Here is a 25647-nt window from a genome sequence, read left to right as displayed (position 1 = left end):
CATGACATGTAACACCTGCCAGCCCAGGTGGCCCTCCCAGCTGCCCCCGTTGAGGGAGGCACGTGTGCACATGACTTAACCTGGTGGAGACCAGGCTCTGGATCCGGTGGGTGGGGAACCAGGGCCTGGGTTCACCGCCAGTGACGGGGGGAAGAGGGGGTCCAGGGGGGCCTCGAGTGGACAGAGCCACTTGCTGCCAGGGTGTTCCCAGGGGGACAGCTGCTCGGTGGAGAGGACTCGAGTGCTCATGGTCCTCTGGGTGGAGGGAGTCATGCATGTACCCTTGGGTTCGGGTCTCCTCCATGAGAGCTGGGCCTGCGGGAGTGGGCACTGCCATCCGCAGTGGGCACTGCACCCTCAGCCTCTTCATGTTGCCCCAAGTTCAGCCGGAACCAAGTCTGAGAGTCCTCCAGGCCCCACTGGCAGCTCCACGGGCTCATGCTCCTGGGCCAGGCCTCAGTTAGGGGCGCGGAGAAGATGTGCCCTGGAAGATGCCTGTTGGGCCCCTTTGGGGTCCAGCCTCGGGAGACGGACCAGGCTTCCCCTCCGCGTGCCTGCAAGTCCAGGTCGGGGTAGAGTGTTAAGTCATCAGAGGTCCCGTGGTCAGTGGGCACTTGTGGCAGGCAGTGAAGTGAAAGTGCAAGTCGCTCAGTCATGTCCGACCCCGTGCGATCCCATGGACTATACAGTCCGTGGAATTCTCGAGGCCGGAATACTGGAGTGGGTAGCCTTTCCCTTCTCCAAGGGATCTTCCCAACCCAGGGATCGAACCCAGGTCTCCCGCATTGTGGGCGGACTCTTTACCAGCTGAGCCACAAGAGAAGCCCGAGAATACTGGAGTGGGTAGCCTATCCCTTCTGTAGCAGATCTTCCCGACCCAGGAATCAAACGAGGGTCTCCTGCATTGCAGGCAGATTCTTTACCATCTGAGCTATCAGGGAAGCAGGCACTCGAGAGGGAAAGGCAGACAGCTCAGGCTGGTTCCCTCTGAGAGGCTGTACCCAGAGGTGCCAGTGTTCGACACCATCCAGCCAGATGAGGACGCAGAAACGCAAGACACACCCTCCTGTTACCACAGAGAGTCACAGGGGCTTCTCGTCACGTGTTTGCACACGCAGCAGTAGGGGCTCCTTCGGCAGTGAGGGCGGGGGCACCCGGGTGGGACCCGCTCCCTCCAGAGCCCCGGCCCTGGTGGGCGAGGTGGGGCCACACAGGCCATCACAGCTGCCTGGAGACCGTCCGGGGCGCGTTGTCAGATAGCCTGATCAATCACAGAGGCCACCAGCTGAGCTTTTCCCAGGATGTCTGAAAAACTCAAGGATTGGCTCAAAGCAGACGTTGACAGCAGAGGCTCTGTGCGTGAGCACAGCACACTTGACCTTCCCCTGTTCACAGGCGTTTGGCCTCTGTGCTTTGTTGTCTCTTGTTGTTACAACATTAACGATTATTCAGGGCTTGTTTCTCTGGTGTTTATGATTATTTACAAAAGAGGAATAAAATTGACAGTGTGTGCTCAGCTCAGAAGGCTTCAGGGGTGCGTCTGTTCCAGGGGACACAGGTTTGTTAAAGTCGCGAGTCAACAGCACAGCCGGGAGCAGGGAATTAGCTCCGGGGCCCCTGTGTGCGGACCGTGGTCGAGTCCTTTCCGCCATCGGCCAGCTCAGAGCAGAGGGCCACCACAGCAGGAGGCCAGCCCAGCTCACACCTCGGGGTCCTTGCCGGGATCCGGGTCAGGCTCATCAGGCTCACGAGTATCTCTCCCTCCTAGACTCAGCATGCAGCAGCGCCCCGGGTTCCGCGCCCAGCTCGCCCAACAACAGCTCCGGGAACGTGAGCACGGAGAACGGGATCGCGCCCGCCGTCCCCAGCATCCCGGCCGAGGTCAGTGTGCGGCGCGCTCGCCCACAGGGTGGCGTCCAGCCGCCCTTCCGTCTTGACTGTCGGGGCAGCATCTCCGAGGCGCCTCAGACCACGGGGGGCAGTGCCCGTCACCTCTGCCGGCCAGACCCCAGCTGTGCTGCAGGTGGAGAGGCAGCTCCTGGAGAACCCTCCTGGGGGCTGCTCGGGCCAGGTGCTCAGGGTTGGCTGCAGGCCACGCCCTTGGCCAGACCTGGGTCAGGGTGATGTTCTGGAACCTTCACTCCATGCTTTCATTTTCCTCCTTATTCACTTTGCTCCCCCGGCTCATGCCACAGGTGTCTGGAGCTCCTGCCTTGTGCAAGCCCTGTGGCCCCGCTCAGGGCCTGTCTCCTCTCGACTGGGGTGGGCGGGTGCTGGCGGGAAGGGGAGCCAGTTGCACACCCCATTTCCTGGGACAGAGCCAGCTGAGCCGTGTGCTTCCTACTTGAATGGTCCTCCTGACTGCGAGGTTCTTGTGAGGTATTTTTTTTTTAAGTTCCTTCCAACTTACAGGAGGCTGTCATTTCTCAAACACGGTAATTTGTTCTCTTCTTTAAATGTTTAGAAATGAGTCCTGCCCCTCCAGAGGGCTGACAGGTTTTGGTTGGAGCACACAGGCCCACGTGTCCATTTTCAGTTTTTAGACACTTAAGATAAAAAGCAGATTTTTAAAAACTGAGATGATTTTACACTGCTACCTCTAGCTTGCTAATCCCCCTTTATTCTTTTCCTTGTACATCTGTTTTATTACCTGTGCATTTCAGCCTCCCTGTTTAAGGACTTGTTTAGATTAAGAGTTTTAACAATCCTTCTCTGGGAGGCCGAGGTCATAGCTGAGATCTACCTGTTATCAGCCTTAGAACTTGGCCTAGAAATTGCTTCCTGGAACGAGCTGTAAAGGCTGCATGTGGCTTGTCAGTCTTGCTCACAGATCCTGGTTTTATTTCAATGGGCAGTTATGCCCCTAATGGTTTCTACTGTAGAGATGCCTTATTTGAGTGGATGCCAGTTTAAGTTGCATGTTAATTTTTACAAATTGCATTTTCATGTAAATTAAGCTACTGGAAATTAATAGAAGATGTCAAAGGATTTGCAAGAAACAAAGATTGCAGTTTGCGCATTTTATATTAGATACGGTAATCACAGGGCTAGCCCTTGAAAATGTGGTCACAGTTGGATGTCCTTTGTGGATTTCAGTCTAGTTAGACCTGGACAGTTCCCTGAGCACCTCTGTAAGCCTGAGGCCAGGGCTGGCCACTCCTCCGCCTCTGATCCAGAGGTGGCAAGGGGTCCTTGTGTGGGAGGGGAGCCCGCTGGCCCAGCCCTGCATCCCCTTTCCTGGCTGGACCGAGGGACGCCCAGCATCGTCCTTACACGGGGGGAGCAAGGCTCCCTGACCCTGGACAGCCTCTCCCCAGGAAGGGAGCTTCAGGCGATGCTGAAAGCCCGGTGGGATCTGGGGGTGTCAGTGGGGGTGCTGCCTGGCCCCGGCCTTCCTGGGCAGCTGAGGGGCATGCCATAGGGCAGGTGGAGACAGCCAGCACCAGAAATGTGGACCAATCAACACATCAGACAATTCCCAGGAGGCTGCTTGATTTCTAAAAATAAAGTAGGTTTTGTTGTTTGTGTGTTTAAAAAAGCTTTGGTTATAAAGAGGCAATGACAACTTTCAAGCACTCAGTGTTTGCTTGTTTTATTCCTGGACAATGATAATACAGTGGAATCATGCTTTCCTTGGCAAGCTCAGTCACTTTCTCTAAATCAGAGCTTGCTGATTTAAAAAAAAAAAAAAAACAGAAAAGGGGCTACTTTTAAAGTCGCCCCTTTAGTCATTATTGTACCATTTACTATGTGAACAGACTAAAGGTGGCTGCAGCCTTCACTCGGGGGAGACGCACTAACCTTCCTCCCAAGTGGCCCTTCCTGCGGTGCCCAAGGACCCAGGCGTCAGGTGTGTGTGAGTTTCCATGTGACACCATGCGTGTGACACCAGGAAGCCACCCAGGGCCTTCTGCCCGGCACGGGATTCCAGCACACACGCCCTGGGGTGGTCGTCGCTCCGTCCTCCGATGGACCGAGGGGCACTTCCCGGCCAGGGCTGCAGTCCCGCCCTTGTTCACAGTAACTTTCAGCTCACATTCTTTCTAACCACACCAATGAAATCTTAAAGCAGGCAAAATGATCCTCATCCTTAATTATATAATCCGTTGTGAGAAGAGCTAGGCGAAAACCAGTTATAAGTCCATGATTAGTGTATTTTCTACTGCTGAGAGGGGGACAGTGTGAATACGACAGTGTCCTTTCTGCAAGGAACCTTCATGCTAGAGGCAAAACGACATGAAATACGACAGTAATTCAAGTCCTCGGAGACTGGCACTTAAGCACACATGATGAATAAGAGTCCAAGTCATCAACAGGATTTTCCCAACCTGAGTGTCCTTGTGTGTGAAGATGCCTCGTGAATTTACCCTCTGACTGGCTGTAGGGCCCTGTGAACGCTGTTGTGGTCACGTCCACGTGTGTCCAGCTTCCTCTCCCAAGAGCATGTCCTGCGAGGGAAGCGGGGTTTAAGATCAAAGGTTAGATGTGCCTTGAAGACTTTTGACATGGATGGCCAAACTGTCCTGTGGAAGGAGCAGGCCGATCATGGTCCACCCAGCGGTATGGTTCTGTTTTGCTGGGTCAAGATGCTGTTGTCATCCTAAAATATCTTTGGCAATTACACAAAAACTGCAGGTTTTTAAATGTTCCTTAATTTTTAGTCTTTTTTTTTTTTTTTTTTTTTTTTAGATTACTGCTGATGTTGAGGTTTTTGTTTTTTTCAAATGAGTTTCTTCTCCGTCCTGGCTCTTCTTTGTCAGTTCTCCCTCACTGTTGTTTGATTTACCTGCTCTTTATATATGGCCTTTGCCTGTACTACAGTTGCCAACCTTGTATTGCTGTTATTTGCCTTTTACGTGAAGGGATTTTTCTATGATCAGCATTTCCCTCTCTGGTTCCTACCTCTCTCATTATGTTTGGGAAGACATTCCTGACCCTAAGACTGTATTTTTAAGTATATTATCCTAGGTTGATTCTAGGTTATAGAATATAGGTTGAATCTAGGTAGATTCTATCAACTAGGTTGATAGTTTTACAATGTTGTGTGGATTGAACAAGAGCAAACAAGAGACGGACAGGTCGTGAGTCAGAGCTGATGGCTCTGCGGTGCCCCGCCTGCCTCCGAGCTGTCGTTCACACATCTCTGTCCCGGGGACCTCAGAGGGGACCTCAGCCTGCCCCGGAGGGTTTTCTCCCCTCGCTTCCCGTGGTGCAGGCCGCCCAGGCCTGGCCGTGCAGCCTGCGTGACGCCCGTGTGCTCTGCCTGCAGACCAGCCTGGCACACAGACTCGTGTCGCGAGAGGGCTCGGTGGGCCCGCTGCCCCTCTACACGTCGCCGTCGCTGCCCAACATCACGCTGGGGCTGCCCGCCACCGGCCCCTCCGCAGTAAGTGGGCGCCCCTGGGTCTGCAAGGCGGTGGTGCGGGCAACCCCCCTCCCCAGGCCCCTGACCCGGGCGCCCGGCTGCATCTGTCTGTCCAGGCGGCGGCCGGCCAGCAGGAGGCCGAGAGACTGGCCCTCCCAGCCCTGCAGCAGCGCATCTCCCTCTTCCCCGGCACCCACCTCGCCCCCTACCTGGGTGCAGCACCCCTGGAGCGGGACGCGGGGGCGGCCCCCGGCTCCCTCCTGCAGCACGTGGTCCTCCTGGAGCAGCCGCCCGCACAGACACCCCTCGTCACAGGTGAGCGGGCCGTGTCAGGCCATCATGGGCTCCCCAGGAGGGTGGGCGGGTGACCTGTCCCACGCCAGGCGGTGGCCGGAGAGACCGAGTCTACTCACAGAGCCAGGGGTATGGAAGCCAGAGCATCAGACACACCTTCTGGTTGATTTCCCCAGAGCAGGTTGCCAGCCCCTGACGTGTCTGCCCTTGGGTGCTCAGGGCTGGCCCTGGCGGGCAGCGGATTCATCAGCAGTAACGTTTTTTTAAAACGTGCCCCGTCTAAGGGGTGGTTATGTTTAGAAAAAAAATTAGGGCTTTCCTGGTGGCTCAGATGGTAAAGACTCTGCCTGCAATGCAGGAGACCCAGGTTCAGTCCCTGGGTCGGGAAGATCCCCTGGAGGAGGGCGTGGCAACCCACTCTAGTGTTCTTGCCTGAAGAATCCCATGGACAGAGGAGCCTGGCTGGCTGCAATCCACGGGGTCACAAAGAGTCAGACATGATTGAGCGACTCACACAGACACAGAGATTTGCTATAAAATTTGCACAGCAACAGCAGTGTGAAGGTGTTACTTTCCAAGTGACAGAGTGCTCAGGGTTTGCTGTGAAATGAGGGGGCCCCACTGCAGAGCTGACCTCCCAGGTCCAGGCACCATCCAGCTGGGTCTTCAGCTTCCTCCCCAGGTTTTAGCAGGGCCGACAGAGCCCCCAGTATCAGTATCAGCAGGGGAGTCCCCCTCAGCTGTTGGTTGCTCTGGTGGTGACGTTTGGTTTTATCGTTCTCAGCATTCACCCTCGCTCTCTCCCTTACTTCCCGACTGGCCTGTGTGTCCTCCCCGGGGTCATGTGGGCCCTTCCCTGCCCCCAACTCCCTCCCTGTTCCCAGGCTCCCTGGGGTCAGCTTACACTCTTGTAGGCAGGCCAGGAAGCCCTCCCAGGTTCAGAGCTGTGGCCGTTCACATTGACACTGAAAGTTGTGGGTTTTTTCACTTTTTTTTTTCTCTTTACACTTTTTATTTTGTATTAGGGTATAGCCAATTAACAAACAGTACTTCCGTGGTGGCTCAGACAGTAAAACGTCTGCCTGCAATGCGGGAGACTCAGCTTTAACCCCTGGATCGGGGGGATTCCCCTGGAGAAGGGAATGGCAACCCACTGCAGTATTCTTGCCTAGAAAATCCCATGGACAGAGGAGCCTGGTGGGCTACAGTCCAGAGGGTTGCAGAGTCAGACTCGTCTGAGCAACTAACGCTTTCACTTTCATAGCCACTTTCATAGTGAAAATCTCACTTTCATTGTTAACAAACAACGCAGTGACAGTTTCAGGTGAGCAGTGGAGAGACCCAGCCACTCATCCACACATATCCGTTCTCCCTCAAACCCGCCTCCCATCCAGACTGCCACACCACCCGGAGCAGAGTTCCGTGTACTTCTCACCAGGTCTGTTAGCGCCCCATTTTAAACACAGCAGTGTGTGTGTGTCCATCCCAAACTCCCCAACGACCCCTGCCCCCGTCCCTCCCCCAGACAGGAACAGTTAAAAGCAGAGGCCAGGTGTGGCTTCTCCGTCCCACGTGTGACTCACCACATCCTCGCGTAGCCACTGGCTGAGGTGTGGTAGAAACGGGGACCATTCCACCAGCACAGGGAGCGCAGTCAGACGGCTCCGGCCTGGCGCACGGCCCCCAACCTGCGCAGCACTCGGGGTGCAGGCTCGCTCAGCGCTGACGAGGCCCACGTCGCCTTCTGCACGCCCAGCCTCGGGGCCGTTCCTCCGCATCAGGCCCAGCCCGGGGGCCTCCCGGGCACTCAGTACAGGCAGTTTACGTGTGCACCTCCGTCCCCCAGAGTGCAGACACCGATTACCTTGCACATCCCCTCCCGGCACCCCCTCAGCGTCTGATGCCAGAAGGGTCACGGTAGATACCTCTGCGGTAGCTCCTGGTGCCAGGCAGTGTCTGAGCCGCGTCGGAAGGGTCGGGCTCACGCTGCAGGCTGGCTTCTGTTAGGTTCTCTGAGGTTCCCAAGGGCTCAGCCCACGGACCTGCCTGCTCGCTGGTGGTCACTGTGGACAGACAGACGCTGTCAGTGCTAGGGCCATGTCATTCCACAAAGGCTGACTGTGCTGGAGGAGCGGCCGGCCCGGATCCATCGGGGAGTGGGCGTGCGGATGTGGGTTCCACGTGGTGCCTGCTCAGAGTGGCTCCCACAGCCCGGGTCCTCGCCGCTTCAGGAGGCTCCTGACAGCCGGTGACTGTGTGCTCCAGTCTTCTCCTGAAAAGAGCCCAGTTCCCTGGACAGTCCCCAGGTTGAGCTCTGAGCAGCTGGTCAAGGTGGGGTGTGCAGGTCCACACACCCCAGTTTTAAAGACTCTTTAGGTCGAAAAAAAAAAAAGACTCTTTAGGTCGGACAGCGGGTGTGTAAGGACTCAGGCCACAGGAGTCACCTGTCTCACGTGGGTTCCACATGAGACTCCATGTGGGCTGAAAAGGATCCCCAGTGCCAAAGCCGGCGCTGCAAAACCAGGCCCAGAACACAGGGCGATTTCACTTTTCAACTTCTCATTTTCTTTAACCCCCATACCTGTAGGGGCGTCCATGCGGCAGCTCTGTTTGCAGATTCGCTTTACTGTTAGTGCAGGTGAAGGAAACCTTCAACCCAGGTGTCCATGGAAGGGCTGGGTGCTCACCGGGAACTCCCATCCCCTTGTCCTCTTCATCTCCTGCTCCAGAGAGGACCTCCAAGGAGGCCGGCCTGCCCTGTCCCCCGGAGGAGCCGCTCGGCACTCGCCACCCTCGGGTCCCTTCACTGGGGCCGGATGAGGGCAGCCGCAGGCCGCCTGGGCCCCACTGTCCCAGCCTCCGCAGGCCAGCTAGTCACTGGGACAGAATTGGATCCTAGTCTACTGGGCCCTCGTGCTTGGAAGTTTCACAGCACATACAGAAAAACCAGTTTCCAGTTACCATCAAAGGCTCCTATGAATGGTCTGAAGGTTCATCTTCCGATTCTGAACCAGAAACTTCAAGTGTGGCCTGTCCACACTGGACGAGGTGTGGGGCCTATCTCCTGGAAGGTCAGATCTCCAGTTTTAAGGGACACCGAGCGCGACACCTGTCCTGAGTGTGGGGGCCCCGCAGATTTACCCCTCCGCCGGAAGCACTACAGCCCAATCTGGGCTGAAGGGGATGGAGGTGAGGGGAGGGGACAGAACCAGACCAGAGTCCAGCCTGCACTGCTGGGGCTCCGTGTAGACACTGGCTCCCCTGGCGTCAGGGACTGGAAGTCAGGCCTCTCCATGGCTAGCCGCCTGCACCCTACAGGGACAGAGGCCTGTGTTCTCAGGGTGGTGGTGTCCTGGCGAAGGCGGGCTTCTGGGCCAGCATCGAGCCGCCAGAGCCCCAGTCGCAGGGAGGGGGGCCCTGGAGCAGCAGCAGCAGAAACCAAAGTCCCCACCTTGCCAGCTCATTTGGAGCCCTGGTTCCCTAACCTGGGTCACAGCAGATGCTGGATCTCTGGAACAAGTGTTTCCTCCTTTAAAACCGAGAGATGCTTCCCTGCGGATACCACGCAGGGCCGGCCCAGTGGCCCCAGCGCAGGGCTCTGCAGCCCCACCATCTGCGACATCCTCATTCTCGGGGGCCCAGGAAGCTTTAAAAACAAGTGATGTCTTCTGAGAGGGTGCCTTTCAGTAACTAAGTGGACTTTTAATCCCATAAGTGCAGCGTCCAGTGGCTGACATCCTTCCTCCCTCCATGAAACAATTTGTGTGCATGCTAAGTCACTTAGGGCTTCTCTGGTCACTCAGCTGGTAAAGAATCCACCTGCAAGGCAGGAGACCCTGGTTCAGTCCCTGGGTCAGGAAGATCTGCTGGAGAAGGGAAAGGCTACCCACTCCAGTATTCTGGCCTGGAGAATTCCATGGACTGTATAGACTGAGTGACTTTCACAGTCATGTTTGACTCTATGCCACCTCATGGACTGTAGCCCGCCAGGCTCCTCTGTCCATGGGATTTTCCAGGCAAGAATACTGGAGTGGGTTGCCATGCCCTCCTCCAGGAGATCTTCCCAACCCAGGGATTGAACCCACGTCTCTTATGTCTCCTGCACTGGCAGGAGGGATCTTTACCACTAGTGCCACCTGGGAAGCTGGTGAAATGATTTAATCCCCCATAATACTCAGACCAAGTGAAATAAAGTGAAAGTGAAGTCTCTCAGTCATGTCCGACTCTTTGCGACCCCATGGTATGTAGCCTGCCAGGCTCCTCCATCCATGGGATTCTCCAGGCAAGAATACTGGAGTGGGTTGCCATTTCCTTCTCCAGGGGATCTTCCTGACCCAGGGATCGAACCCGGGTCTCCTGCATTGCAGGCAGACTCTTTACTGCCTGAGCTACCAGACCAACAACTGATGAATTCCGAAAGACCTTCTCTACGTGGATGCTGTGTCTTTGTTTAATTTTTCTATCGATAGAAAACCAAGGAAAGAATGGTTCTACCTTTCAACTTTTTCACTTCAGTTTACTAGCCAAGCAGATAGTGAGGTTTAAAATAATTTACCTTTCCAGAAAACTATTTGGGTTGGATAAAAAGTGATGGTGGTTTAGGGAAACTCTGATTGATTAACTTTTTGAAAAGGTAGTGAGGGACTATTTTGCTAGGGTTGAATTTTTTTTTCTGTTTGTATACAAAGTAGAATTTTTAATATAGAAATAACCCCCAGGAAGGAACCAGGAAAAGACTGACAGTCAGTACCCACTGGAGGGGGCTTGGGTTCGACTAAACACCGCAACACAGCCCCTCCCAGGAGTCAGCACTGCAGGCAGCTGAGAGCTGGCGGGGTCTGTCCACCTGTGGTTTGTCCTGGTCAGACGCTCTGATCTGGGGTCACTGGTAGCCTGAGTGATGTTTAGTTTCTCCAGCTCTGGTGCCAGGAAACAGATACTCAGGTGGCCTGGGAAGGGTCTGTTACACCCTTTTGCCTATGGTACCAGGGAAAATGGTAAACTGTCTAAACCCACAATTTGTAAAAGAAAAAGTATTGATGGTTGAAAGGAATATAGAAGGAGAACATTTCACCTCCTGGTTCACATGAGGAAGTTGCATTTTGAAGCAAGATTCAAACACAGATTCAAACCTACCCTCTTCCATCCACACAGATTCTTAAACACTCAGCCCAGACACGGTGCGGCCTTGTGGCCCTTCTCCCTGGCAGCAGGTGACAGCCTTTCCCAGAAATTTGCAGAGATTTTTGACAACATGCATCAGATTTTTTTCAAGTGTTGATCCCTCTTTGTGTATAAAATGGAGGCCTTGAGCCCCTTAAAGTGGTTTGGTCCTTAAGGGCAGATGTCTTCCTCACACCCAGGTTTCTTAGGCTGTTAGGGAGGCAGGCGCCCACTCGCTGGTTCTCCAGAACATTCTGGAGCCACCAGACCCTGGCCCCTTCCTCAGCCAGGCCCCTCTGAGGGCGCCTGTGCCGGGGCCACCCTCGGAGCCCACTTTCGGCCTGGCCCTGGGTATGGGGGGACCAGATGACTGGTCTCCATCCCTAAGTCCAGGTTTCGGGTGTTCGGTGTGCCGGAGCGGGCCCGGCGGGCTTCAGGGAGGTGGCGGCGGCCGGCCTCCGTCAGTCGCTCACCAGGCCTCCCCCCTCCCCGTGCTCTCTCCAGACCGCTACCTTGCAGGCCTGGGCGCGCTGCCCCTGCACGCGCAGCCCCTGGTGGGGGCAGAGCGCGTGGCGCCCTCGGTGCACAAGCTGCGGCAGCACCGCCCGCTGGGCCGCACGCAGTCGGCGCCGCTGCCCCAGAGCGCGCAGGCACTGCAGCACCTGGTCATCCAGCAGCAGCACCAGCAGTTCCTGGAGAAGCACAAGCAGCACTTCCAGCAGCCTCAGCTGCACCTCAACAAGGTGAGACGCGGGGCGGGGCCGGGGGCACGGGGGCGGGGCTGGGGACACAGATGGGGCGGGGCCGGGGGACGTGGGGGCGGGGCCGGGGAAACACGTGGGCGGCCAGCAGCTTTTCCCATTGGGGTCATGAAGGAGGCAGAAAGGGGGTGGGCTGTATGCCTGAAGCATCTGTGTCCTTGGGTGGTGTATTCTACTTGCCCCTCATGGGTCTCTGGGACTTCTTAAGGGGATTTATCCTCTTAAGCAAACTCCCAGCAGAGTGCCCAGCAGATGCACGGGGCCCCCAAAGCACAGGTTCCAGGCCCTTGGATGCTGGCACTCCTCTGCACGCCCACTGCAGCCACCTCGGCCAAAGGACTCCTGCCCAGAGGTCTTCGTCCCTCCGTCCAACATCTGGACGGTCACTCCCAGCCTGCTCTCAGCAGGAAGTGACACTGAGGTCACTGTGGCCCTCCTTGCTGGTTATTGAAGCAAGAGCAGCAGTTTCAGATGCTGGTTCCAAATGCTGACGTTCGAAGCAGGGCCCGTTTCTGATAGAGAATGAGAGGAACCACTTTGGAAGGCTGTTCAGCGGTCCCTCCAAAGGTTAAACGCAGAGCGACCATGTTGCCCGACAGCTTCTGTCCTGGGAGAATTGGAAGCCCTGAACGAACAGCCAGCTGACCCAGACCAGGCCCTACTGCCCGCCCAAGCGCTCGGACAGAGGCTCAGCACCCCCGCCCCAGAGCCACTGTGCCTGGCAGGTTCTTCTACCAGAGGGCACAGGGCGGGGACAGGAGTGGGTGGGGCAGCTGAACGCAGCCCCGTGGGGCAGGAAAGGCACCTGTCAGGGTGGGCAAGACGGATGCCAAAGTGTCAAAGTCACTTCCTGTCACCTTGCTGATGCCAACTGTCTTCTTAATTGTGTTATGTTGTTATCTGAGTGATAGGGTAGGAGACTAGAAAGACAGGAACACCTGTTCACGTGTGGTATGTTCTCCAACAGAGAGACAGAAGCAGGCTGATCTCTCTGGATTTCACTCCGTGATTGATTTGCTGTCACCAGCGACAGCTGATTGAAATGTTTATACACTGATCTCCCGGAGGGTGCAGGGAGCTGACAGTTGTATCTGGCACTGCCGGCACTGACATTTCTGCCCTCTGTCATTCGGGCCCATGGCCTGAAGGCTCCTGAGCCAAGGCCCACAGCCCCACCCCCAGCCCTGGCTGGAGTGCACCAGGGTCTTAGCCATTCCTCGTGTGGGTTACTGCTCCTCAGCTCAATTATGAATGTGAACTCTGGGTCCCATTTGTTTGGGCATCTAATGGTGAGCATGTCCAGTAACCTTAAACGCTGGCCTGCTCACCAGTTTGGCCTGGGCCCTGAACTCCAGTCTGGCTTTTAGAAGCTTGTTGTTCCAAACATGGAGTTACCTCCGTTCTCGTTTAGTTGGTTAGAGGGTGCTCCTGAGGTCCAGAAGGCCCTGGGGAGACAGAACGGATCTGTGTGTGCCTTTTGCTGCTGGGTCACCGCGGTCATTCCCAAGGTCACATGTGCCCACTCAGAGCTGACCTCCTGGCAGGGCCTGGGGCAGCCCTGGCTCCTCCAGGATCAGACACTGCTTCTCCAGGTCCCCTGCAGGGGCCCTGCCTGCCCCCTCGACGTCCCCTGGGTGAGGCTCTCCCCTGCTCCTTGTGTCTGCATGCCCTCCCAGGCTCTCAGCCACCCCAGTTCTGCAAGCCTGGCCTGGAGCATCCGTGCTTCCCACCTGCATTTCCCATCTGCCTGCTTCTTCCTAACCATCACCTTCAGCCCTGGCCGATTGCCCAACCCCTCGCTCACCCAGGACAGCCCCTCGCAGGTCGCCCAGAGTCTGGGTCTCAGCCTCTCTGCCTCAGACCCAGTCCCCTGCCCCACCTGCCCCGGCCTCCCCCTCTGCAGCTGTCCTCAGGCCCCTGGCCTGGAACCCCCGGGACCTCCCGGTGCATCTGGACCAGCCCCTCTGCTGACCTTCTGTCCCCTCCTGGCTGAGCCCCCAAAAGGTCATTTCTCTGCAGGCAGTCCCCTGACCCCACCCATTCTCAGCCTGACTCTTTGGGATCTTACCACAGCAGAGAGGAACTTGCCTCCTGCTCAGAGAAGGCACCTGCCTCCCAGACCGTCGTCTGGAGGCTTAAGTCTGTGGTTTTGGGGGCTCCCATCCCCGCATCCTCCCCCACTGTCCATGCCCCGTCGCCATGTCCTCCCCCGATGTCCATGCCCTGTCCCCACGTCCTCTTCCCTGACCCCCACCCAGTGTCCACAGCCTCATCTCTCACAGCCTCGCCCTGGAGCACATCACAGGGGCCTTGGCCGCTCCCGCCCTCCCCCGTCCTTGTTCCCTCCTCATCGCTCTGCTGTGATGTCTACTCACCAGTCTGTCCCCCAGCCACCTTCCGAGGCCCTGTGCTCCCCAAACCTCCCATCAACCCCAGCCTGTTACCTGTCGGACTCTGCACCAGACACTGGGGGATGACAGCAATGTGAGCACTTTGACCCCGCGGACCCTAAAGCTGAGGCTCCTGATGCCACCTGCTGAGGTTTCCAGGCCCCTGTGGACCTGGGGGGCCTGGGAGGGGCCCAGCGCCCTCTGCTGGTGGAGATGGGTCCTCCTGCCGCCAGCCCTGTCGGGGGGTTGTGGTCTCACCCCCAGTGGACTCTGTCCAGGCACAAAGCTCATAGTGGGGCCTCACCGGCTCCAGGTATGTGGGAAGCAGATGAGATAGATCCCCAAATCTTCAAAGACAGATTTTCAGAACACTTTTGGATGAACTGCTGTGAGAAGTCTGTCAAATCAGCAGCTGAGAGGTTGGAGGATTGTTTACTCGAAATGGTTCAGAGCCTGTCCGCCCCCTGCCTACCCCGCGGCTTTGTCCCCACTCATACCCCTCACCTTCCGCTGAGCACAGACCTGCTCCCAGAGCTGTGGCCTCCGTGTTCCGGCTGGATTGGCACTTCTGAGGAGATGCTGCCTGGGGGCGGATGTAGAGAGGGGCCGGGGCCTGCCTTCACAGCATGCTTCCTTTGCGGAGCTTCGCACAGCAGCTTAGGCAATGGTCACTAGAGCAAGTCCCTGGCCCAAAGGAAACTGTTCGCTCAGCAAAGCCAGCCAGCTGCTCCGGAGGGTCAGTGGCTCAGTCCTCCTCTGGGGCGTGGCCCTGGGGCCCGCGGTGCAGCTGAGCCTGGCTGGTTACCGTGAATGCAGCCCTGGAGCCAGCACAAGTGTCCCCAGTCCTCCCATCATGGGCCAGGCTGCGCATGTCCAGTGTGGGTCAGGGCGCAGGTGGTTCTGTAAGGACTTTTTAAGGCACAAGCGCTCAGGACTAAAAACTTGAGGCTTCCTGGAAGCCCTTGGTTTCCTTCTAGAAACAGAATCAGGACATGGGGAAGGGTCTGTCCTCCCTGGCAGGGCGGGGCTCTTGTACGTGGAAGTTCAGTGGGGTGGTGGAGGGGGACGTGGTGTGCCGGCTGCAGGCTTGGGGCCAGCGGCGCAGGTGAGTGGACTCAGAGGCTGCCTGTCCCCGTGGAGGAGAGGGTCCACGTGGTGCCTGGGTGTGAGCTGGTGGGGTGGCGGGTGGGGGAGGCTGTGACTGAGAAGGAAGGAGGGTGCACCCCCCCCACCCCCACTTCACACACAGGTGCAGATGTGGGTCGACACCTTGCGATTGTGGTGAGTTGACTTGCATTGTGGTTCACTGTGCCTGGCAAACAGGCACGTGATAGCAGGTCCCAAGTGCTAGGTTTTTTCTCAGCACCACAGACAGCGCCCGGCTGTGTGTGTGTGTGTGTGTGTGTGTGTTTGTGTGTGTGTGTGTCTGTGTCTGTGTGTGTCTGTGTGTGTCTGTGTCTGTCTGTGTCTGTGTGTGTGTCTGTGTGTCTGTGTCCTGTCCTGCCTCAGCCCAGGGTGACAGCGTCCTCGGACAGTCAGCCCCGTTGATCCTGAGACGTGGGCTCTGTGTGTGTCTGAGTGTGTGTGTGTCTGTGTGTATCTCTGTGTGTCTGTGTCCTGTCCTGCTCAGCCCAGGGTGACAGCGTCCTCAGACGGTCAGCCCCATTGATCCCGAGACGTGGGCTGTGTGACCACCCCCTTCCTGTCCCAGTACCTCCCTCACCCCCGTCCCACCATGCTCCACCTGGTACCCCTGTGTTGCAGATGATCCCCAAACCCAGCGAGCCGGCCCGGCAGCCCGAGAGCCACCCCGAGGAGACGGAGGAGGAGCTGCGGGAGCACCAGGCGCTCCTGGAGGAGCCCTTCCTGGACCGGCTCCCGGGGCAGAAGGAGGCCCACTCGCTGGCCGGGGTGCAGGTGAAGCAGGAGCCCATCGAGAGTGACGACGAGGAGGCGGAGCCCCCACGGGAGGCGGAGCCCAGCCAGCGGCCGCCCACGGAGCAGGAGCTGCTCTTCAGACAGGTGCCTGCAGAGCGGGGGGACGGGGAGCAGAGAGTGAACAGGGCCCGTAGAGCAAGTCCAAGGGCGTTGTCTTCCACACCTGCTGGTCCAGGCCCCCAGCTTTCCCTGCTGATACAGGAGGCAGATGTGATGTGAGCTCTGCTTTGCAGGCATCACCCCAGAGACACTGGCCCTCTGTCCACTGCGTGTATTTGTGCACCTGCTTCTCAGCTAAACAGGCCCCAGAGACACTGGCCCTCTGTCCACTGCGTGTATTTGTGCACCTGCTTCTCAGCTAAACAGGCCCCAGACTCCCTAGGGATGGTTCCCCTTCAGGCCCAAAGGCTGCAGATTAACCCAAATCTGAGTGCTAGCATAGAAGGGTACAAAGGAGGCTGACTTGATCATTGATCAAGAAGGTTCGCAGCGTCTGGCCAGAAGCCAGGACCTTTGGGGTCAAGAAGACACTAATGACCGTGTTAGAGGCCTGAGTGCCCCCAGGGAGCAGTCTTGTTCCTGAGAAGCTGGGCAGGGCGTCCGAGGGGTGGAGTCTAACACCTAACAGTGTGCTTCATCGTGGAGCTCAGCACCTGGGGTGTGGAGCCCTGGCTCACCCAACCCTCCCCGTGGGCCCGGTGCTGGCCACCCAGGCAGACTCCTCCTCCCCCGACAGCCCAGGGGTGCCTCCCCCACCACCCCTGGGGCCAGGGTGGGAAGTGACACCCAGGCTCAGCGCCTTGGTTTTCCGGGATCCCCTCTCAGGTAGCCGGCCAGCCTTCTCCCCGGCTCCGCATTTAAAGGCAGGGCCACAGGTGGCTGGTGGTCACTTTTGCTAGTCCTTATTCGGAGGGCTTCCTGTCTCACATCTCAGCCACAGTGTTAGCGCTAAACCCCTGCTCTTCAAGTGGCCCTGGAGCCAGTGCTAATGACAGCAAGGAGATCAGGGCAGGGGAAGCCACTGTCCCCGCTACAGTGTAGACTCACTCCTGCAGTGTGAGTGCACCGGGCAGGCCGTCCGAACGATGGGGACCGCGGCGGGCCTCATTCCCGCGCTGGGGGCTTAGGTCAGGGCCTCGCTCGTTCACAAAGGAGGCGGCCTCCTCTTATGACTGGAGTTCAGCGTGCTGTAACTGTGCTGGCTTGAAACTGGGAGGCAGTTTTTTAGGGCTGGTGGTGTCTTGCCAATGATAAGGTGGTCAGCATTCTCTCAGGGGATTTATCCGTGTGCTCCAAGCCCGAGACAGTGATCGGAGGCGCTGGGGATCTGGTTCTCGGGAGAACCGCAAGCAGAGCTCGTCTCGGGGGAACGCGGTGGCACACGCAGCAGTCTGCAGAGTCACCTTGAGACAGGCACCTGCTCCAAAGGCGGCAGGTGTGAGGTCTGCAGAGGCCGCGGGAGGAAGCGCCTGCGGAGGGAGGCCCAAGGCGGGGGCGGTGCCTGCCCCTGCAGGGCGGGCTCCAAAGTAGGGTGTCCTGCCCTTCCCCCCTCGGCCGGAGGGGGGAGACCCCCCTGCAGGGAGGAGACCCCCTCGGGTCCCTACAGAAGCAGCCGTGCTCCCAGCAGGGCCAGGCAGGCCCCCCACCCATCCCACCACCTCTCCCCGGGCTCCACCCACCTCCCTGGGCAAAACCGGATCCGCCCCAAGTCCCTGCCTTCGCACCCCCGAGTGCCCCACCATCATCCTCTGCCTGGGTATTGCCGCCCCGCCCCCCAGGCGTCACCTCCTCAGGGAGCCCTCCACGGCCCCCCGTCAGCTCTGAGCGGGCTTTTCCACTGACGGTCTGTCTCCCCACGGGGATGTCCAGACTCATCCGTTGGCAGGGCCCAAGGCTGCTGCCTCACTGGCTGCCCTCCCGGCCCGGAGGGCAGGCTTCTCCCCAGCAGCCTGGCATAAGGCTCTGCACTGGGAGCCCAGGGGCGGTGGGGTGGAGGGTCTGGGAGAGAGGGGACCCGTAGCCCTGCAGCCGGGGACGGGAGACGCCGGGAAGCAACAAAGCGGCCCCTTTCCTCCGCCCCCAGCAAGCCCTCCTCCTGGAGCAGCAGCGGATCCACCAGCTGAGGAACTACCAGGCGTCCATGGAGGCCGCCGGCATCCCTGTGTCCTTCGGCGGGCACCGGCCCCTGTCCCGGGCGCAGTCCTCCCCCGCGTCCGCCACCTTCCCCATGTCCGTCCAGGAGCCCCCAGCCAAGCCAAGGTTCACCACAGGTACTGTGGAGCAGGGTGTGGGGGGCCGGGGGAGGGTGAGGGCCCCGGCTCAGGGGAGCCGCAGCTGCAGACGCAGGCCTGCTGGGCCGGAGGGCGAGGCTCAGCCTGGGCGAGGCTCCCGGGTCATGCCCATCCCTGGGCCCGCCCCCACCAGGCAGCTTCCCACCCAGGGTCGGTGGGGTAGTGACCTTGCCTTCCTTTGTCTGCCCTGTCCTTGGGCTGAGCCTCTGCCCGGGGCCCTGCCCGTGAGGCCCAGGCGACCCCTGGAGCGTGCAGGTCGAGTGGGCGCAGGGTGTGGCCGGCCCCGGATGCTCGCTCTCTGCTCCTGGACGGCCCACAGCACTGCTCCTGCCTGTGGTCTCGCCTCACGCCCCACCCACAGCCTCCCAACCCTGCAGAAGTCTGCGGGCGGGACTCTTTCCTCCTGAAAGCATTCCCGGGAGTCAGGGCAGAGGTCTGCAGCCGGGCACAGCATCCTCCGGGGTCGAGGCGCTGGACTGGCTGTCTGGGCCCAGGGGCCCCTGCCGCCGGCCCCCACCCCGCCTGGGACGGAGGGCCCCCAGGACAGCACCTCACCCTGTCCTCTGCTAACACGTCAGGTGTTTCTTCCCAAGGACACACTCAGGACAGGTTATCTAAACGCAGTTCCGTTTCATCCCATGCCATCAGTTCTCACAGAACACACTGTTTCTCTGCACACTGTAACATGCAAACGTGGCTACATTCTCCTTGTCAGATTTTGGAAGGATACTGATCATAGTCGGAGAAGAGTTTCGTAGTCAGGTTCCAGAAGTTAAATTCCTGCTTTTCAGAAAGAAAACCAGATAACTCTAAGGTGTCACAAGGAGAGTCAGCAGGTGATTCTTTAAGGGCGAGTCCTTGGCGTCGGCTGAGCTGGGCCCGTGCTTAGAAGGCACAGCTCAGACGACCCCAGGACCCCAGTGGAGAGGCTCCCACATCGCGTGTGCCCCCGGGTGCTCAGGGGTCCCCACGAGGGAGCCAGCGGGCAAACATGATGTCACCACGAGTGCCCTGGCCAGCGAGCCCCGCTCTGTCGCTGTTTCCTAGTTTGTCTTCATTATTCCTTTTTTAAAAACTTATAAAACAGTGCATATTCCTTGTAAGAAAGCACACAGGATGGAAACCCTGAGAAGGTAGCAGGTGGCCCTGACCCCACCCCGGGGGGAGCCGTTTTGTCAGGTCCCGTGTCCAGGGTTGTGTCTGCGCGTAGCCAGACAGGTAGACACGAACATGGTGTATTTCACGAAGACAGGACCCTGCGGGGCCCGTGCTGCTGTGGGCCACTGTGGGCCTCTTCCCGCGGCCACACGCATCTCCCCGGTGTCCTGGCCGCTCCCCGCTCGCTCTCTGCCGTTCCCCATCTGCGAAAGGGGCGCAGGTGGCTTCACCTGGAAGTTCCTGCCTCGCACCCCGTGAGCAGCAGCACGTGACTGTGTTGCCGTGATGCCGCCGGTGGGGCCCTGTCCTGGTGCTGACGGGCCTCCGGGCTGTCCACACACGCGCACCTGCAGTCCACGCGGACGGGTGTGTGCCTCTGTGTTGCCCTCAGTCTGCTCCTGGCCTGCTGCTCTGTTATTGGAAGGCCGAGCCCCACCCTCCCCCACCCCACCGTCTAGGCTGATTTCACATGCAGTTGTGTTCGTGTGTGTGTATGCACGTGCGTACACACGCACATGCACTCCTGTCCAACGTCTCTGCAAGGTTCCGCAGGCAGAAACTGAGCCTTCTGAGCCCCGAGTACCTCGTACGGATGGATCTCAGTCCACAGGGGCAAACAATTCCATAGACAGGGTCCCTGGCAGACTTGAGTTTGGGACCAAAATCTCCCTGGTGTCTGGGTCGGCCCGGTCCCTGTGATGTGAGAGCCCTGAGCCCTGGGGACAGGGCTGCCTTTTCATTTCTTCCTCCCTCACCGGCTCCCCTGGGTGTCGAGGACTCTGAGTGTTGGGCGAGTGCCCTAAACAGGGGCTCAGCTCCCTTGCAGGGGGACCAGCTGCCGGGGACCCCGAGGGCTCCTCTGACCGCGGCCGCCGCTGCCTCCCCCACTGCAGGCCTCGTGTACGACACGCTGATGCTGAAGCACCAGTGCACCTGTGGGAACACCAACAGCCACCCGGAGCACGCCGGGCGTATCCAGAGCATCTGGTCGCGGCTGCAGGAGACCGGCCTGCGAGGCAAATGCGAGGTGAGGCCAGCCCTGCGGGCGTCGCGAGCCAGGGTATGAGTGTGATGACCTGGGGGACGCGGGGCCCCTGCGGAGAGCCAGGGTGTGTGTATGATGACCTGAGGGACGCGGGGCCCCTGCAGAGAGCCAGAGCATGTGTGAGACGACATGGGGGGCACGGGGCCCCTGCGGAGAGCCAGAGCATGTGTGTGACAACATGGGGGGCGCGGGGCCCTTGCACAGGCAGACACGCAGGCCTGCCCTCTGGAGGACCCTGAGGGGCCCTTCCCTAGCGCCCTCTCGCACACTCCCCTTCCTGGCCATCCTCTGGGAAGCCTGCCCCTCGCCGGGCTCCCTCTCCCACAGGACGCATGGCCAGGCCATTCCAGGGCCTCTGCCACCAGGATGGGATCTGGTGGCCCTGCTCTGGGGGAGGACCGTCGTTTCTGTTGGCTCCTCATCGAAGGTTCTCTTCCTTGAGTTTTTGAGAAAGCTCCTATTAGGGTGAGGGTAGAGCCTCAGGCCTGCAGGGCGGGGGCAGTGCACAGACTGGTGTGTCTGCCTGGAATTCAGTCCCCACCTCTGCACCCCTGAGCATCGGTCCTGGAGGACAGGTCTGCTGAAGGATCCTGGGAGGTCCCTCCACCCTTCTGATGCAGCAGTGTGGCACTGTAAGGGACTTGGGGCCTGGGGCGGGGGAGTCGGGGTAGAAGGGCATCTGTGCCCAAGCAGGGGGACTCCAGGCTGTGGGCGCCATAGCACTGTCATCTGTGGAGCCGGCAGGTGACACCACCTCCCGGGAGCCCTCCAGGATGACGGGGCCCGGCCTCCCATGTGCCCACCCGGTGGGGACCTGCTGTGTCCCCCACACTGTGAACCCCATGAACCGGGGATAGGGTTCTGGCAGGGGGGTGCTGCCCTGCAGGGGACCCCAGAAAGCCCGAGCCTATGGCTGAGCAGAACCGTTCTGTCCATCCTTCGGAGCCCAGCGCCGCCTGGAGGGTGCGGTCAGAGCCCCGCTCCCTGTCCGCCCCTCCCTCAGGGCAGGGTGTTTAGGAGCTGAGGTCAGTCCATCTCCGGTGACCCCACGTCTTTGCCAGCTTATGGCAACCCACGATCTCTTCAGGAGAAAGCTCGAGGTCTGGGCCCACAATGCGGCCCTGGAGTCCCTCTGGAGGGACCACAGGGCTGAGGCGGCCGCACCTGCTTCCAGACGCAGTGAAGCCGCACCACTGGGGGGCAGCATCGGCCCGGCGGACTCGCCTCCTTCAGCCCGGACTGGCCCTCCTCCCCGCCGCTGAGCTGCCTCTGGGGCCCTAGGCTGCTTCTACATTGCTCACAGGATGGTCTCCTCAGGCCGGCGGCCGCCAGGGTGATGTCAAGGCAGGAGCTAGGAGATGGGGGCGAATACAGCAGTGCTATGGGTGGCCACTGACGGCGCAGGGGTCCCCACACCCAGGAGGGGGTCTGCAGGACAGGCTGGGCAGGGGGACCCAGGGTGTGAGACACCGGCTGGGGGGACGGACCCGGGGTGAGAGACACAGGCTGAGGGGACGGGCCCGGGGTGAGGAGACACAGGCTGAGGGGACGGACCCGGGGTGAGAGACACAGGCAGAGGGGACGGACCCGGGGTGAGAGACACAGGCTGAGGGGACGGGCCCTGGGTGAGAGACACATGTTGAGGAGACGGACCCGGGGTGAGAGACACAGGCTGAGGGGACGGGCCCTGGGTGAAGAGACACAGGCTGAGGGGACAGACCCGGGGTGAGGAGACACAGGCTGAGGGGATGGACCCGGGGTGAGAGACACAGGCTGAGGGGACGGGCCCTGGGTGAAGAGACACAGGCAGAGGGGACGTACCCGGGGTGAGAGACACAGGCTGAGGGGACGGGCCCTGGGTGAAGAGACACAGGCTAAGGGGACAGACCCGGGGTGAGGAGACACAGGCTGAGGGGACGGATCCGGGGTGAGAGACACAGGCTGAGGGGACGGACCAGGGGTGAAGAGACACAGGCTGAGGGGACGGATCCGGGGTGAGAGACACACGCTGAGGGGATGGACCCGGGGTCAGAGACACACGCTGAGGAGACAGACCCAGGGTGAGAGACACACGCTGAGGAGACAGACCCAGGGTGAGAGACACAGGCTGAGGGGACGGACCCGGGGTGAGAGACACAGGCTGAGGGGACGGACCCGGGGTGAGAGACACAGGCTGACGGGACGGACCCGGGGTGAGAGACACAGGCTGAGGGGACGGACACGGGGTGAGAGACACAGGCTGAGGGGAAGGACCCGGGGTGAGAGACACAGGCTGAGGGGACGGACCCGGGGTGAGAGACACAGGCTGAGGGGACGGACCCGGGGTGAGAGACACAGGCTGAGGGGACGGACCCGGGGTCAGAGACACACGCTGAGGAGACGGACCCGGGGTGAGAGACACAGGCTGAGGGGATGGACCCGGGGTCAGAGACACACGCTGAGGAGACGGACCCGGGGTGAGAGACACAGGCTGAGGGGATGGGCCCTGGGTGAGAGACACATGTTGAGGAGACGGACCCGGGGTGAGAGACACAGGCTGAGGGGACGGGCCCTGGGTGAAGAGACACAGGCTGAGGGGACAGACCCGGGGTGAGGAGACACAGGCTGAGGGGATGGACCCGGGGTGAGAGACACAGGCTGAGGGGACGGACCCGGGGTGAGAGACACAGGCTGAGGGGACGGGCCCTGGGTGAAGAGACACAGGCTAAGGGGACAGACCCGGGGTGAGGAGACACAGGCTGAGGGGACGGATCCGGGGTGAGAGACACAGGCTGAGGGGACGGACCAGGGGTGAAGAGACACAGGCTGAGGGGACGGATCCGGGGTGAGAGACACACGCTGAGGGGATGGACCCGGGGTCAGAGACACACGCTGAGGAGACAGACCCAGGGTGAGAGACACACGCTGAGGAGACAGACCCAGGGTGAGAGACACAGGCTGAGGGGACGGACCAGGGGTGAGAGACACAGGCTGAGGGGACGGACCCGGGGTGAGAGACACAGGCTGAGGGGACAGACCCGGGGTGAGAGACACAGGCTGAGGGGACGGACCCGGGGTGAGAGACACAGGCTGAGGGGACGGACACGGGGTGAGAGACACAGGCTGAGGGGACGGACCCGGGGTGAGAGACACAGGCCGATGGGGACGGACCTGGGGTGAAGAGACACAGGCTGAGGGGAGGGACCCAGGGCGAGAGACACAGGCTGAGGGGACAGACCCGGGGTGAGAGACACAGGCTGAGGGGACAGACCCAGGGTGAGAGACACAGGCTGAGGGGACGGACCCGGGGTGAGAGACACAGGCTGAGGGGATGGACCTGGGGTCAGAGACACATGTTGAGGAGACGGACCCGGGATGAGAGACACAGGCTGAGGGGACGGACCAGGGGTGAAGAGACACAGGCTGAGGGGACGGATCCGGGGTGAGAGACACACACTGAGGGCACAGACCCGGGGTGAGAGACACAGGCTGAGGGGACGGACCCGGGGTGAGAGACACAGGCTGAGGGGACGGGCCCTGGGGTCAGAGACACATGTTGAGGAGACGGACCCGGGGTGAGAGACACAGGCTGAGGGGACGGGCCCTGGGTGAAGAGACACAGGCTGAGGGGACAGACCCGGGGTGAGGAGACACAGGCTGAGGGGACGGACCCGGGGTGAGAGACACAGGCTGAGGGGACGGACCCGGGGTGAGAGACACAGGCAGAGGGGACGGACCCGGGGTGAGGAGACACAGGCTGAGGGGACGGATCCGGGGTGAGAGACACAGGCTGAGGGGACGGACCAGGGGTGAAGAGACACAGGCTGAGGGGACGGATCCGGGGTGAGAGACACACGCTGAGGGGATGGACCCGGGGTCAGAGACACACGCTGAGGAGACAGACCCAGGGTGAGAGACACACGCTGAGGAGACAGACCCAGGGTGAGAGACACAGGCTGAGGGGACGGACCAGGGGTGAGAGACACAGGCTGAGGGGACGGACCCGGGGTCAGAGACACACGCTGAGGAGACGGACCCGGGGTGAGAGACACAGGCTGAGGGGATGGACCCGGGGTCAGAGACACACGCTGAGGAGACGGACCCGGGGTGAGAGACACAGGCTGAGGGGACGGACCCGGGGTGAGAGACACAGGCTGAGGGGACGGACCCGGGGTGAGAGACACAGGCTGAGGGGATAGACCCGGGGTGAGAGACACAGGCTGAGGGGATGGACCCGGGGTCAGAGACACACGCTGAGGGGATGGACCCGGGGTCAGAGACACACGCTGAGGAGACAGACCCGGGGTGAGAGACACAGGCTGAGGGGATGGACCCGGGGTGAGAGACACAGGCTGAGGGGACGGACCCGGGGTGAGGAGACACAGGCTGAGAGGGGACCCGGGGTGAAGAGACACAGGCTGAGGGGACGGGCCCTGGGTGAAGAGACACAGGCTGAGGGGACAGACCCGGGGTGAGAGACACAGGCTGAGGGGACGGACCCGGGGTGAGAGACACAGGCTGAGGGGACGGGCCCTGGGTGAGAGACACATGTTGAGGGGACGGACCCTGGGTAAAGAGACACAGGCTGAGGGGATGGACCCGGGGTGAGAGACACAGGCTGATGGGACAGACCCGGGGTGAAGAGGTGCCTCCACGCAGCATAATTATCGGAGGCAAGGCCCGCCCTCAGCTCACTTGGGAGCGCTCACCGTGCAGGGCACCTCCAGATCAAGAGGACACGGGTGTGGGACTGGTCCCGAGGGAGGGGAGGTTAGTGGACCGGCTGTGCCGTGACTTCCTGAGGCCCCCAAGCCTCCCAGCCAGCAGCCTCACTCCTTGGGTGCGCTCCCCTCTTTGAGCCACTGCAGTGAGGAAGGTCATGGGGTGGGTGGTAAACTTCCCTGCCACCTTGTACCCGTCCACCTTGGAAGTCAGGCTGGGAAAGGCTTGGCCATAGCCAGCGGCCTCAGGCTCCCTGTGCTTGGCCCCTGCTCAGCAGGCAGGCGTCTCCGGGATCCTGTCGTACTGTTAGAAGGGGTTCCAGGGCCCCTCGGGGGTTCCCAGGGGAGTGCAGCTCCTGGTTCACCTCTGCACGGGGTGCATCTGGCCCAGAGAGCCAAAGGCCTCCCCCTGCACCCCGGAGTCCAGTCGGCTCCGCCTGCATTATTCTAACTCTCAGAAAGTGTAAGGTGTTGAACGGAATCTTGCTTCACAAATCAGCCTCCTTCTAAAAGGTTAAGTAAACGTAGCTCAAGTCAAGGAC

The 25647-nt window shown here is 60.1% G+C and overlaps 1 protein-coding gene across 6 annotated transcripts in view; it reads left to right on the top strand.

Annotated features, from left to right (window-relative positions):
* The window catches only part of HDAC4 (histone deacetylase 4), a 287685-nt gene that overhangs the window by 221365 nt on the left and 40673 nt on the right, over positions 1-25647 (top strand). For all 6 annotated transcript variants that reach the window (XM_061122627.1, XM_061122630.1, XM_061122629.1 and 3 more), the window contains 7 exons: positions 1769-1881; positions 5270-5386; positions 5482-5680; positions 11327-11565; positions 15738-15995; positions 17995-18181; positions 20254-20387. In XM_061122627.1, the coding sequence (XP_060978610.1) occupies positions 1769-1881; positions 5270-5386; positions 5482-5680; positions 11327-11565; positions 15738-15995; positions 17995-18181; positions 20254-20387 (1247 nt within the window). The remainder of the gene's footprint in view (positions 1-1768; positions 1882-5269; positions 5387-5481; positions 5681-11326; positions 11566-15737; positions 15996-17994; positions 18182-20253; positions 20388-25647) is intronic.

The sequence above is a fragment of the Dama dama genome, chromosome 20 (assembly GCF_033118175.1).
Source record: "Dama dama isolate Ldn47 chromosome 20, ASM3311817v1, whole genome shotgun sequence".
Taxonomy (NCBI): Eukaryota; Metazoa; Chordata; class Mammalia; order Artiodactyla; family Cervidae; genus Dama; species Dama dama.
The sequence above is the reverse complement of the archived record's forward strand: the minus strand, read 5'-3'. Positions and strand labels throughout refer to the sequence as shown.